General features: G+C 45.3%; 1 protein-coding gene across 4 annotated transcripts in view; it reads left to right on the forward strand.

Annotated features, from left to right (window-relative positions):
* DIS3L2 (DIS3 like 3'-5' exoribonuclease 2) overlaps positions 1-14,357 on the forward strand; it is a 586,325-nt gene that overhangs the window by 569,051 nt on the left and 2,917 nt on the right. For all 4 annotated transcript variants that reach the window (XM_078776999.1, XM_068114366.2, XM_068114368.2 and 1 more), the window contains exons 19-22: positions 2,705-2,852; positions 2,965-3,095; positions 3,223-3,327; positions 13,892-13,993. In XM_078776999.1, the coding sequence (XP_078633125.1) occupies positions 2,705-2,852; positions 2,965-3,095; positions 3,223-3,327; positions 13,892-13,993 (486 nt within the window). The remainder of the gene's footprint in view (positions 1-2,704; positions 2,853-2,964; positions 3,096-3,222; positions 3,328-13,891; positions 13,994-14,357) is intronic.

A 14,357-nucleotide genomic window follows, 5' to 3' on the forward strand; every position in this document is an offset into this window, starting at 1 on the left:
GCTACGTATATGGATGGCTACATATCATGCCAATTGTGATAAAATTTGGATCATTCAAGTGCAAACCATCCTAAAGTTTCCTGCATCCAATGTGCCAGGATGTAGCTTGGCGCTTGATTTCTCCCACATTGACTGGAACCTATCGATTTGTGTCCGATGGGAAGCCTCCTCCAGTATGACCTACACAGGTGGCCCCAGCTGTCCGATTGGAAGACTCCTCCAGTATGACCCATACAGGCAGCCCCAGCTGTCCTATTGGAGGTCTTCTATGCATTGATTGGGCAACAAAAGCACCAACTGCCAACTTCAGAAGGCATAATGTGGCACCTCCAAGCACAGTTCTCACCTGATGACTGGAGGTAGGCCCATACCTGGTTTGATTCCTTCCATTTGCCCATTCGTTATTGGCCTCCCATAAAACTGTGACCTCCACATTCAAGACTTCCTTCATCGAGTCTGACCAAATGTATAACTGGTCACCGGCTTGTGAGGGCAATGTATGGTGGTAAGGCAAGGGCCTTACCCATGTCTCATCACACCTTCCATCTAACACCTGGGAAAAGTGAGGGAATTGCTTCAGCGATTATAGGAGCTCACAGGTGATCACCTTCCCTCAAAACGTCTATCAGTTTGTTGTGATTAGATTCTGATTGGTTCACTCTGTCACACAGATTCTGGGTGACCTCACCTAACACACATTAGGTTCTGATTGGTTCACTCTGTCATACAGATGCTGGGTGACCTCGGCTAACACACATTAGGTTCTGATTGGTTCACTCTGTCACACAGATGCTGGGTGACCTCAGCTAACACACATTAGGTTCTGATTGATTCACTCTGTCACACAGATGCTGGGTGACCTCAGCTAACACACATTAGGTTCTGATTGGTTCACTCTGTCACACAGATGCTGGGTGACCTCGGTTAACACACATTAGGTTCTGATTGGTTCACTCTGTCACACAGATTGTGGGTGACCTCAACGAGCACACATTAGGTTCTGATTGGTTCACTCTGTCACACAGATTGTGGGTGACCTCAGCTAACACACATTAGGTTCTGATTGGTTCACTCTGTCACACAGATTCTGGGTGACCTCAGCTAACACACATTAGGTTCTGATTGGTTCACTCTGTCACACAAAAGCTGGCTGACTGCGGTTAACACACAATAGGTTCTGATTGGTTCACTTTGTCGCACAGATGCTGGGTGACCTCGGCTAACACACATTAGGTTCTGATTGGTTCACTCTGTCACACAGATGCTGGGTGACCTCAGCTAACACACATTGGGTTCTGATTGGTTCACTCTGTCACACAGATGCTGGGTGACCTCAGCTAACACACATTAGGTTCTGATTGGTTCACTCTGTCACACAGATGCTGGGTGACCTCAGCTAACACACATTAGGTTCTGATTGGTTCACTCTGTCACACAGATGCTGGGTGACCTCAGCTAACACACATTAGGTTCTGATTGGTTCACTCTGTCACACAGATGCTGGGTGACCTCAGTTAACACACATTAGGTTCTGATTGATTCACTCTGTCACACAGATTCTGGGTGACCTCAGCTAACACACATTAGGTCCTGATTGGTTCACTTTGTCACACAGATGCTGGGTGACCTCGGCTAACACACATTAGGTTCTGATTGGTTCACTCTGTCACACATATGCTGGGTGACGTCGGCTAACACTCATTAGTTTCTGATTGGTTCACTCTGTCACACAGATGCTGGGTTATCTCCGCTAACACACATTAGGTTGTGATTGGTTCACTCTGTCACACAGATGCTGGGTGATCTCGGCTAACACATATTAGGTTCTGATTGGTTCACTCTGTCACACAGATGCTGGGTGACCTCAACTAACAAACATTAGTTTCTGATTGGTTCACTCTGTCACACAAATGCTGGGTGACCTCGGCTAACACACATTAGGTTCTGATTGGTTCACTCTGTCGCACAGATGCTGGGTGACCTCAGCGAACACACATTAGGTTCTGATTGGTTCACTCTGTCGCACAGATGCTGGGTGACCTCCGCTAACACACATTAGGTTGTGATTGGTTCACTCTGTCACACAGATGCTGGGTGATCTCGGCTAACACATATTAGGTTCTGATTGGTTCACTCTGTCACACAGATGCTGGGTGACCTCAACTAACAAACATTAGTTTCTGATTGGTTCACTCTGTCACACAAATGCTGGGTGACCTCCGCTAACACTCCTTACCCCTAGTTGCGGCACGACATGTAGCCGGGTAGAGAGATCGGACAGCTCGGCAGAATGTGCTCCAAGGTTCCTCTCACGCCACAACGATTACATGCATCCGAGTCGGCCATTTTGCAGGTTATGTAATTGGCGGGAGTTTGCCATGGGTCATGCCCTGGACAGAGGGAAAGACGTCGACCTGGTTTTCACTTACATTATGTCGACTTCTGGACATTGAAGGTTTAATATTTTCCTCACCATTGTCCTGACGATGTATGAAACTGTAATCAACAGAGTTTAATCTCTGAAACGTGACGTAATCATTAAGCGCATCTCCAGGAGAGTACAATAGACTGTTTTTAAACGCTCGGTCTACTCAAACTGACATCTGCATGTCTATCTAACTATCTTGGTGGAAACTCCTCAAGTTTTCAGCTTTGCCCTCTTATTGTTTCGCCATTTTCTTTTCTCTCGTCTCTCTTTTTGCAGTTGGCTCTGTATTTCTGCACCGGAGCCTTACGAAACGAGGAGGAGTTCCGACACTACGCGCTCAACATACCACTGTATACGCATTTCACGTCTCCGATCCGACGCTACCCGGATGTAATCGTCCATCGGTTGCTGGCTAAAACGCTCGGTGAGACCGGATGAGGACTTCCGGCCCGTCACACCTCACCTAACGCCGCCGTGTCCCAGAGGAACGGTGTTCTGACGTGAAGCGATGAATGACCGTTTGGTGTTTGCTTTAGGCTACGACGACCGCGTTTCCCTCGACGTGAGGAACATGCAGGTGTTGGCGGAGCATTGCAACGACAGGAAACGGGCATCGAAGCGTGTGCAGGAGCTCAGTGCGGAATTGTTCTTCAATGTGTTTGTACAGGTAGGTAGAAACGTCCATTGTTCTATCCACTCCGGTGTCATCGTCGTCATCTCAAAGGTCAGATTAACTCTCCTTTTGGAATACCTTCCAACGCATCGCCCGTCGGTTTACTGTTCCACTTTTCCAGGAGAAAGGCCCGCTGGAATCTCGAGCTGTGGTCATGGTCGTACAGGACAAATCGTTCGACGTTTACCTTCTCAGGTTTGGGATCCAGAAGAGAGTGTACTGCAATGTAAGCAACATATTCAAGGACTTTGTTCAAACCTTGATGTGATGGATAAATATTTATTATATTCTACTAATAATGTTTTATTACCTCTGCCACCAAAGGTGGATTGAGGTTATGTTTTCACCACTGTCTGACTGTCTGACTGTCTGTCTGTCTGTTTGTCTGTCTATCCGTTTGTGAACAAAATATCTCAAAAAGTTGAGGACGGATTCGGAAGAAATTCGGCAGCGATGATGTAGCGCATGTGACAAGGACGAAATCATTAGATTTTAGTGTCGGATCTGGCGACTAGAATTTTAAAAGTGATTCTTCACCATTGAGTGATATGGCCAACCAGGTGGAGGTATGCTCTGTACTGAGTGCCGTTCTAGTTGTACACCGCTCCTTTCCTGTGCCATGTCCAGTCGCTGCAAAACGTCATTGCTGGGCACCGAAGGGGGCTCGGCAGTGACGCACGCTGAAAGGGAGTACTCAGTTTTCACTCTGGTTGTTTGTTTGTTTTCTTGTTTTCTTGTTTGTCCGGGCGATATCGCAGCCATCCTTTGAGCTGGGAAGCTGAAATTTCGGCACAATAGTGAGCAAGTACTTTGTCAAAAACATCAAAAACATTATTTTTTGTTTATTGATTAATCAATGAATTGATGAGTTATTTAATTATTAGCGATTAATTAAGTACTTATACATTTCCTTTCTCTTCTGACCATTATCTCAGGCACCTTTTGAGTTAGGAAGCTGATATTTGGACATGCCAATGACCAAGTGATTTGGCTGCAAAAGCTATTTTTGATTTATTGATTAATCAATTAATCGATTAATTATTTAATTATTTGATTAATGAATAAAAAAAATTCTTTTTTTTAAGTTGCAGATACGGATGAAATGGTGGTGATTTATGTGCTCTATTAGCAAATTGATTAATTATTTTCTTTTTTTATTATTATTATTTATTTATTTTCTTCATTAATTTTTTTTTTTTTCTTTCTCATCTGAGCAATATCTCGGGCACCTTTTGGGCTATGAAGCTGATATTTGGACATGACATGACCAAGTGATTTGGCTGTAAAAGGTATTTTTTATTTATTGATTAATTAATTAATCGATTAATTATTTAATTCTTCGATGAATGACTTAATTAATTAATTTTTTAAGTTACAGATTCGTAAGAAATGGTGGTGGTTTATGTATTCTATGAGCCAATTGATGAACTATTTAATTATTTTATGATTATTATTTATTTATTTTCATTTTTAATCATTTATTTATTTTCTTTCTCATCTGGGCAATATCTCAGGCACCTTTTGAGCTGGGAAGCTAATATTTGGACATGGCAGCGACCAGGTGATGTGGCCATAAAGGATATTTTTGATTTATTGATTAATCATTTAATCGATTAATTATTTTTGATTAATCAATTAATTATTTAATTTTTCATTAGTGACTTATTTAATTAAATTTCTAAAAGATACATCTTCGGATGAAGCACTAGTGGTTTAGTTATGCTATTAGCCAATTGATTAAGAAAATATTTCATGATAATCTTTTATTGATTTTAATTATGCAATAATCAACCAATTATTGTACACCTCTCCCTCCCAACCGCAGTCTCTATGAGCTGCACTGCGGTATTGCCGGGCGCCGGAGGCGACCCGGCAATGCCGCGCTGTAGGATATTTAATTATTTGGCATGGGGGCGGTGTACTTTGAATGTATCTGTACTTGTTTAATATATTTTTACTCTGACATGGTCACCAACTATGTTATTCTTCTTCAACTTTGTTGCAGACACATTGTCCATACACATGTAATCGCACTAAAATACGCCATTTCGTGTCTGTCTGTCAGTCTGTCTGATGAATTTTTGACGTCAATACATTCCGTCCTTGCTTATCCAGTCTCGACCAAACTTGACAGGATGAGGAAGGGTTACATAATGAAGGTTTTAGCGCGTTCATTTCCCCCCCTTCGCAAGGGGGTTTTTTCACCGGAACGGGTTTTCCCCGCCATTGCCGTCAATGCGGTTAAGTGTTGAGGTGTATATCCATGTTAAATTAGCTTTATCGTGGCGTTTGTCCAAAGAAGATTTATCGTGGCATTTTTCCAAAGCCGATTTTGAAAACAAAATTAATGATAATCGCATATTGTTAATGTTATTACAAAACAATATTAATACTAATAATATCCCACTTCCCCAAGGCGTTTTTCCTGCAGTGATAACGTGTATAAATAGCTTATAGTTATAATGGCGTTTCCGTGGGAGAAACGGCTTCTACAGGAAGTAAAAATATTATAAACCACAAACACGTATGCTTAGCTTTTTAAACAGTCGCTAATGCTCTTTATAACACTAAATGAAAAAAATTGGAGGAATCTCATCCATGAAGTGAGGTTTACTTACAGAACTGAGCGAAGATCTACTGTACTCGATATAACCCACAAATGTTGGGTGTTACGGATTCGGCCCTAATGATTGTTGTTATGATTATGGTTGTTGGTTCGAAGTATTCTGGTGATTGCGGTTGAAGGGAAAGGGTTATTATAGTTAAAAGATTTAAAAGCGCTCCTGGTAAAATGTGGCCGGAAATCCGGATCGTGACCGGAAGAGGTGGAGCGAAGAGAAAAGACGCGGGAGGAGATCGTGAAGAGACGTGGTTGTGGAAGCTCCGGACCGAGCGTTCGACGTACAGTGCGAGTAAACTCTGCGTCCTTGAAGGGAAGTTCGGGCGATAAGAGATATCGCCGGAGTGTGTGGAGCCTGTGTCGTCGGGTATCCTCATTGAGGTTCCGGAAGATCCTGGCCTCAAAGCCCAGGTTGGAGTGAAAGCCGTCCGCCATCTTCGCCACGCGAGCAACCTGCAGTGAACCGGGTTTGGTCGTGTCAGCTGGGCATTATTCCCCGGTGGTTTGCCAGGGACGGCTGTGCCAGAAAGGGCACGTGAGAATTATACGGAGGCTCGCGAATTGAACCGCAATGTGTACGTCGGAGCACGTCTTTGTGAGGTTCCTTTCCACCACTGTGTGGCTGGGTGCTGAACAACGTGACCTTGGGGTCGTCTCGTTCGCCTACGCCTCAATTGACTTTGATCGGGCCTTGACTCCCCGATCGCGGGAGCGCACAGAGACATTGGGACTTCGCCTTGGAGGGGTGCAGAGACATTGGGGAGGTGCCGTGAGTTTGGGGTTAAGGGGCTTGATAAGGTTATCATCGTAAGATTTGAAAGTAGGGGTGATTGCCCCCATTGTTGTATGGCTCTTTGTGTGTGATTTATAATATATTATTGTTTGTTTATAACCTGGTGTGGTTGCATTATTGATTTGACTGTTTCATTTGCTGGTTCCATTGAGGGTTTCATTATTTGCTGGATTTCAACCAAGGATAACACATCTTTCTGCCGGGGACCCTCTCGGGGTTCGGAGGTCTACCGAGACCAGAGGTAATGGGGGGACCCCATAACAGAAATTGGGGGCTCGTCCAATTGATATTCGTGGGCTCGCAATTGGGTCTGCGTCCGGGATATAAAAATTCCTAAATTTAGTCCGGGAAAGAATTCCCTAACATTCCCAGAATTCCCAAATTTGGAACTTTTTCCAACATTCCCAAATTTTTTCCAAAAACAAACACCAAAAACAAAAAAAAAATGTTTTTGTTTGTTAAAAATTTCTTGTGTCAAGGTTAACAGGTGTTACCAGTAGTCACTATGGAGTTTGATGCAGAGAAGTTTACAGTGACCCCTAGTGAAGCACAGTTCAGAGCGTTAGTAAAACCGGACCTCTGGAAATTGGCCAAACATTTTAGCTTGGAGGTCCGAACTAATATGAAGAAGGCAGAGTTGCAGACAGTGGTGATACAATCTATGGTGGGATTAGAAGCATGGGAAGAGGTAGCCTGGGATTGGTTACCAGAAGAGCAAGAAAATGTGGAGCTCCGGAAACTGGAGATGCAATTACAGAGCCAGGAAAGGGAAAAGGTACAGGAAAGAGAACTCCAGGAAAGGTTAGAAGATAAAAAAAACAGAGGAAAGGAGAGTGGAAAGAGAACTCCAGGAAAGGTTAAAAGTACAGGAAAGAGAACTCCAGGAAAGGTTAGAAGACAAAAGAGCAGAGGAAAGGAGAGCTGCAAGAGAACTCGAAGCAGAGGAGAGAAGAGCCGAAAGGGAGTTAAAGGACCGTGAATTGGCGCGTCAGCAGGAAATTAAAGACAAGGAGCTGGAGTTAATGAGAGAACGGGGAGAGGTACCATCCCTGCTGACTGGTTCGACACCTAGTCAGAACACCTAGGATGTTGGCAGACATGTGAGGCTGGTCCCACCCTTCAATGAAAAGGCGGTAGCCAAGTTTTTTCCACACTTTGAGAAAGTGGCTCGACAGTTAAACTGGCCTGAGTACTGGTCCATACTAGTTCAAAGTGTTCTGGTGGGTAAAGCTCAAGAGATTTATTCGGCTTTACCGATTGACCAATGTGCAGATTACGAGGTATTGAAGAAACACATTCTCAAAGCTTATGAATTGGTCCCGGAAGCTTAACGGCAAAAATTCCGGAATGCCAGGAGGAGGGAGAGTGAGACCCATGTGGAATTTGCCAGAGTGAAGGAAACCATGTTTGATAGGTGGTGTGATTCAAAAGGAATTGGGAAAGACTTCGAACTATTGCGACAATTGATCCTGATGGCGGAATTCCAACAGTGTGTCCACGAGGACATTAACGTTCATCTGGAGGAAAGAAAAGTACCAAAGCTGTATGAGGCAGCCACCATGGCAGATGACTATGCCTTAACACACAGGATGGGGTTCCACAAACCGAACTTCTCGCCCAGACCTAGCCAGGGGAGCTATGGTACATCAGGGGCGGAGAATGAAAATCCATGGGGGCGGCCTCGGGATGAAAATAGGTCCACTTTGACACCATGACTTCTAGAAATCAGAAGACTGCGGTTCCAAGGCAGACCTATCGTCCGGGGGACTCGAGGCAGACCGCCGCCCCCATGCCTTGGCAGAGCACGAGGTTCTCATCCGGGCCTACTTGCACTTTTTGCCATAAACCTGGACAATGGATGTCCAACTGTTATGCTCTGGGAAAGGAAAATCAGGAGCGGAGTTCGACTAGTACGACTCCAAATGCGATGGCCATTGTGAGCCACGCCCTCAAAAGGGTTACCAACCATTTATTTCCGAGGGGTTTGTGTCACTGGATGGAGCCTCGACTAACCGGAGACCGGTTAGGATATTGAGGGACACAGGAGCACATCAATCTTTAATGCTTGAAGGCATCTTGCCATGGTCCGAGGAGACGGCAACTGGGGATAGTGTTCGTTTACAGGGGATTGGTGGCTGTGTTAGTGCTCCACTTTATGTCATCCATTTGGAGTCCGATTTGGTGTCAGGACCGGTCACCGTCGGTTTACAAGCCACGCTTCCTGTAGAGGGAGTATCGGTTGTTATCGGGAATGATTTGGCCGGTGGTCTAGTTTATGGTAACCCGATGGTTGCTAAAAAGCCCAATAGGGAAAATAACACCACACCAGTTAGGGATGGCGACAAGTTTAGCAAGTTATTTGGAGGTGGACTGAACTTCAAAACAAAGGAAGATGTTTTGGAGTCTGCCTTCAGCAACTATGGACCGCTTTTGGAAGTGCTGCTGATAAAAGACAGGGAGACACGAAAGTCAAGAGGGTTTGGCTTTGTCACGTTTGAAAACTCAAAGGACGCCAGAGAGGCAGAAAAGGATCTGAATAGCAAGGAGTTGGAGGGTCGGACCATCACAGTAAGGAAGGCATTTCCTAGGAGTCGAGGGGGCTACAGAGGAGGACCACGGAGTAGTAGTGGTGGTGGCCGCAAGCGATATTATTATGGAGGCTTCCAGAGTTATGACCGCTCCCGAAGGAAGGATTTATCAGAGCAGTGGCCGAGAAGGAGACCGCCAGTCAGGTGACTACTGTGACAAGTGGTCCCACCGTAATTATTAGGAGTCCGGAAAAGTTGAAGCACTGAATGCTGCGGAGCCGCCGAGCCAAGATTCCTACACGGACTAACCGTGAACGCCACATTCCTAAAGGCGTCCAGGTAGTGAACTTCCCTGCACCGACTAACCGTGAACTCCACGTTCCTCAAGGCGTCCATGTAGTGAACCTTCCTCCCCGGACTAACCGTGAACTCCACGTTCCTAAAGGCGTCCATGTCGTGAATACTTCCAGGCCTCACCACCCAACCACCATGGAATCTGGCTTTCAGCTCGGCCTCCCGGGGAAAGTGCTCTAGATTTGCTGGCCTTTGGGTTTTTGATCACAACCCCTTAACCTTCATTCAAGAGAAACTAGAAGTAAAAATCAGAGGGGCAGGGACAATGTCGTTGTTGACGCTTGGTCCAGAGGGAATTAACTTTGGAAAGCTCTGGGGGTTGTGCAAAAATTTTGTTGCTTTATTTTTGGGGAAGGTTGAATATTGTTGCCCATGGGGATTGCTGATTTGGGTTGTGAATTTACTTTTGCTTGTTTAAAGAGGGCATGCAAAGAAAGTTTTCGCGGTGTTCAAACTTTCTTTCTTGAGGGGGGGAAGTGTTATGGATTCGGCGCTAATGATTGTTGTTATGATTATGGTTGTTGGTTCGAAGTATTCTGGTGATTGTGGTTGAAGGGAAAGGGTTATTATAGTTAAAAGATTTAAAAGCGCTCCTGGTAAAATGTGGCCGGAAATCCGGATCGTGACCGGAAGAGGTGGAGCGAAGAGAAAAGACGCGGGAGGAGATCGTGAAGAGACGTGGTTGTGGAAGCTCCGGACCGAGTGTTCGACGTACAGTGCGAGTGAACTTTGCGTCCTTGAAGGAAAGTTCGGGCGATAAGAGATATCGCCGGAGTGCATGGAGCCTGTGTCGTCGGGTATCCTCATTGAGGTTCCGGAGGATCCTGGCCTCAAAGCCCGGGTTGGAGTGAAAGCCGTCCGCCATCTTCACCACGCGAGCAACCTGCAGTGAACCGGGTTTGGTCGTGTCGGCTGGGCATTATTCCCCGGTGGTTTGCCGGGGACGGCTGTGCCAGAAAGGGCACGTGAGAATTATACGGAGGCTCGCGGATTGAACCGCAACGTGTACGTCGGAGCGCGTCTTTGTGACGTTCCTTTCCACCGCTGTGTGGCTGGGTGCTGAACAACGTGACCTCGGGGTCGTCTCGCTCGCCTACGCCTCAATTGACTTTGATCAGGCCTTGACTCCCCGATCGCAGGAGCGCACAGAGACATTGGGACTTCGCCTTGGAGGGGTGCAGAGACATTGGGGAGGTGCCGGGAGTTTGGGGTTAAGGGGCTTGATAAGGTTATCATCGTAAAATTTGAAAGTAGGGGTGATTGCCCCCATTGTTGTATGGCTCTTTGTGTGTGATTTATAATATATTATTGTTTGTTTATAACCTGGTGTGGTAGCATTATTGATTTGACTGTTTCATTTGCTGGTTCCATTGAGGGTTTCATTATTTGCTGGATTTCAACCAAGGATAACACATCTTTTTGCCGGGGACCCTCTCAGGGTTCGGAGGTCTACCGAGACCAGAGGTAAGGGGGGGACCCAGTAACATGGGTTAATAACATGGCCCTTTCTGCCACTACCGTGGCATTTTTCGTAGCGAACTTTTGAAACTCGCTCCTGCTGTTTCATACGAAACAAAGGGAGAAGCTCGGGTTGTGCTATTTTACCAAGCAGCTGGCTAGCGCTTGCCAAGCCAGCCGTTCCTTAACGGTTTTGAATGGAGTTCTTGCTCAAATGCTTAAACCACTTGGCGATCTCTCCACAAGAAACTTGGTAAATGAACACACACCCCAATGTTCTTCAGATCCGACCATAGATCGACTCTAATCTACATACCCCAAAGAGGAATGACCCTTTTTTCCACTCCCATAGTGAGCGGGTGTACTAGTAAACAACAAATAAGGTATTACGTCATAACAGTATTATGCAAACAGTAGGTTATTCCATCTCTGCAACAGTGACGAGGCAATAAATCCAACAGCGGTGAATACCTTGACTTGCATTCGGACCTGGACATTCAGGTGTCAACATTTGCAGATCCCGCATATTCGCGGTTCCATTTTTTATTTTCTACACACATCAGGAGTGGTCTCCTGTATCCACCACCCCTGATATTACTTCAGCCTGGGAATTCTTCCACAGAAACCTGCTCTCTCTCTTATGCACCAATTCATCCTATCTCATCTTCAGTTATCTTCCCCATCATCCCACTCTTGGTACTCTGTATCCTGTGGTGAGGCCGTTGCTTTAAAACAACTTTCATTCTCCTCCTGTAAGGCAAATCCAACCAAAGGCAACCTCAGGTCATTCCACAAAGCTCACAACGATTCCCAGAAAACAACATCTGCCTAATCTCAAGAATGAACTTTGAAGCTTTTCTCCCTCCTCTAAAACCTGGTGACACTTTGTGAAAGTGGCACCTTGTCAAGATTTGCACCCTCTGCCCACTCCGTGCTTTGTCCCCCTAAAGTATCTGCAGGACCCACACCGTCCACCAGCAACCCCCTCCAAGTGAAACTACTTAAATCCAGAACCACTGCTCACCTCCACTCATTTATTCCTTTTTTCGCCACCTGTGGAACCACATGCCACTTTCTCTTTAATCTCATTCCTCCCTCCAGATTTTCAAGACAGCTGTTCACCACCATCTCAGATTTTCAAGACAGCTGTTCACCACCATCTCAGATGGTGCCCCATCCAAAATCATGATCTTTTCTACACACCGTTAAACCATCCCTCCACCCCTCCCAAACATTTTGCTCTTGTCCACCCTTTGCGTTCTTCCTTATCCCTCATCGTTACCTGCATCCCTTGTTTGTCCGTCTCCGTTTATTTATTCCCTCCGCACTGCTTTTGGTGTTTTCCCTTTCCCCTGCTGTTCCCATTGTTATGTTGTGTTAAACATACGATTTCCAAAGCCATAAATTGACTTCCTGAGCAATTCCTGGAAAGACATCGCCTTGTGACTTTAAAAGGTTTGAGAAGCACTATTCCGCCTCGCAAGGCCCAGCAGTTCATGGAAGGCATTGTTATAGCAGACAGGGATTTTTTGCATTTATTTATTTTTCCTATCGTGGTATTTTTACTACGGGCTTCCGCTAGTTAAACAGAAAAGGGGACATAACCCCACCCTGTCTGACCTCACTGGACACCCGGAAGGCATCGGTGAACATACTCCCTCTCTAGACCACCATTTGCCTCCCAAACTAGTTTTGCAAAAGACATTCGAGGCAAGTGGACACACCACGATCTAACAACTTTTTAAGCAGCGGACTTGTTCTAACGGACAAATTACAGGTGATTGACTCCATGAAAAGTCCTCCGAGCCTCCATAAAACTCAATAAATACAGGACTTCCCTGAGTATCAAAAAAACAAAACATCAATGACTTCCTTAAACACGTACAATGAATGAATGATTATCACATATACTAACACTGGCACACCTGGCTGGTAAACACACACTCGGGTATTTTTGTTAACACCACAGTAGCAAGGCCAATAGGATGTTACATTGTCCTTCCGCGAGAGAGATCACCATCCATGTGTTTGATCAAGGGTACAACGATGAAGGTGTAAGGGATGGAGGTACTTGACCATGAACGAGGGTGTTTCACATACTCTGCACACAGACCGTCCGCCCCTCCACATTTACCACATCGCACAATCTTACTATAATTCACCAAATGTCCGTCCATCTGTCTGTCCATCCGTCCGTTCCCAGGTACCGCAAAAACGGCTGAACCGATCGCTATGAAATTTTGGATGGGTAATCCTGGGACCCCCTGGAGTAAAATATGCCATATTGTTTTTCCAATTTCAGCTTTGGTCTCCAGCATTTTCAGGTTTCGACTCACGCATAACGTTATTGTCCCGGGTACCGCAAGAACGGCTGCACCGATCCCAACGATACACCTCCATGCCCGTGGGATTCCCATGGGGGACCCCACTAGTAATAACAATTCCATTAGCTGTGACAAAAACATTTTCATTATCAGCAAACTTTCAGCCTTTTCGTGTGTTCTCCAGTTTGACCCCGAGACCTCCCAGCCCCACCCTCGATCCGGTGAATGGTAAACCTCAACTTTATTCCCCCTCACGTTGTTTTCCTCTGCTTATCAATAAAGCTGGAAAATCGAATATTGTTTTTTTTTAAACAAAAATGTTATTCAAGCCAACTTTAAAAATAGCAATTTATCCGAAATCTTTTCAATCTGTCATTTGCACGGATAACATGAACTAAATGATCAGGTGTTTCATTTTAACACTCACCTTGTTTAAACCACCACTTGTTGATCAATATTCTCTTGCACACTGATTGAATTGTTATTAATTGTTGGGTTTTTATTTAATTGCGTAAGTTTCAGTGACGATGTTGGTGTTTAATACTGCAATGACCGATGAAATCTTCTCTGATTATTACATATTGATTAGCAGAGAGGGGGTAACGGAAGGGAAATGGGGCATGGGGGGGGGGGGGCGGGGGGATGCTTGAAATAATGTTTGTTTGATCATTTGTTTATTTCCACATTGTGTTTGTGTGCTCATGGATGTGCAGAACTTACCATTGAAGGACTATCACTATTCAGACCGTGGGAGTCGCTCAACGATTACACTAATGTGGGAGCCCGAAGATGCTGGAGATCAGCCCATTAAACAGGTGCATCACCTTTAACCATCACCGCCATCTCTTATCTCCCCCCATCCGAAACCTTGATCTTTTCTACCCCCGTTAAAACACCCCAAATCCACTTTTTTGAAGTACCGACTTCTTTCCTGGAAGTCCTAGCAGTGTCCATGTGTTTTCTACCTCTCCCAACCCTTCCCATGCCTCCTCCCCCAAGCCCTCTCCCTCCCACAGATCTCCCGATGTCCCTGTTCTCTGCTGTTGTACTTGTGTGCTTCCCTCTCTCTCTCCTCATCTTGTGTCCCGCTCCATTTGTTTGTTTTTTTGTTTTTTTTGTGATTAATGCTAGACGATGAGCACGAGACACGAGCCTCGATCTTGTATACAAAAAAAAAAA

This window comes from Myxine glutinosa, chromosome 4 (genome assembly GCF_964187855.1).
Source record: "Myxine glutinosa chromosome 4, kmMyxGlut1.1, whole genome shotgun sequence".
Taxonomy (NCBI): domain Eukaryota; kingdom Metazoa; phylum Chordata; class Myxini; order Myxiniformes; family Myxinidae; genus Myxine; species Myxine glutinosa.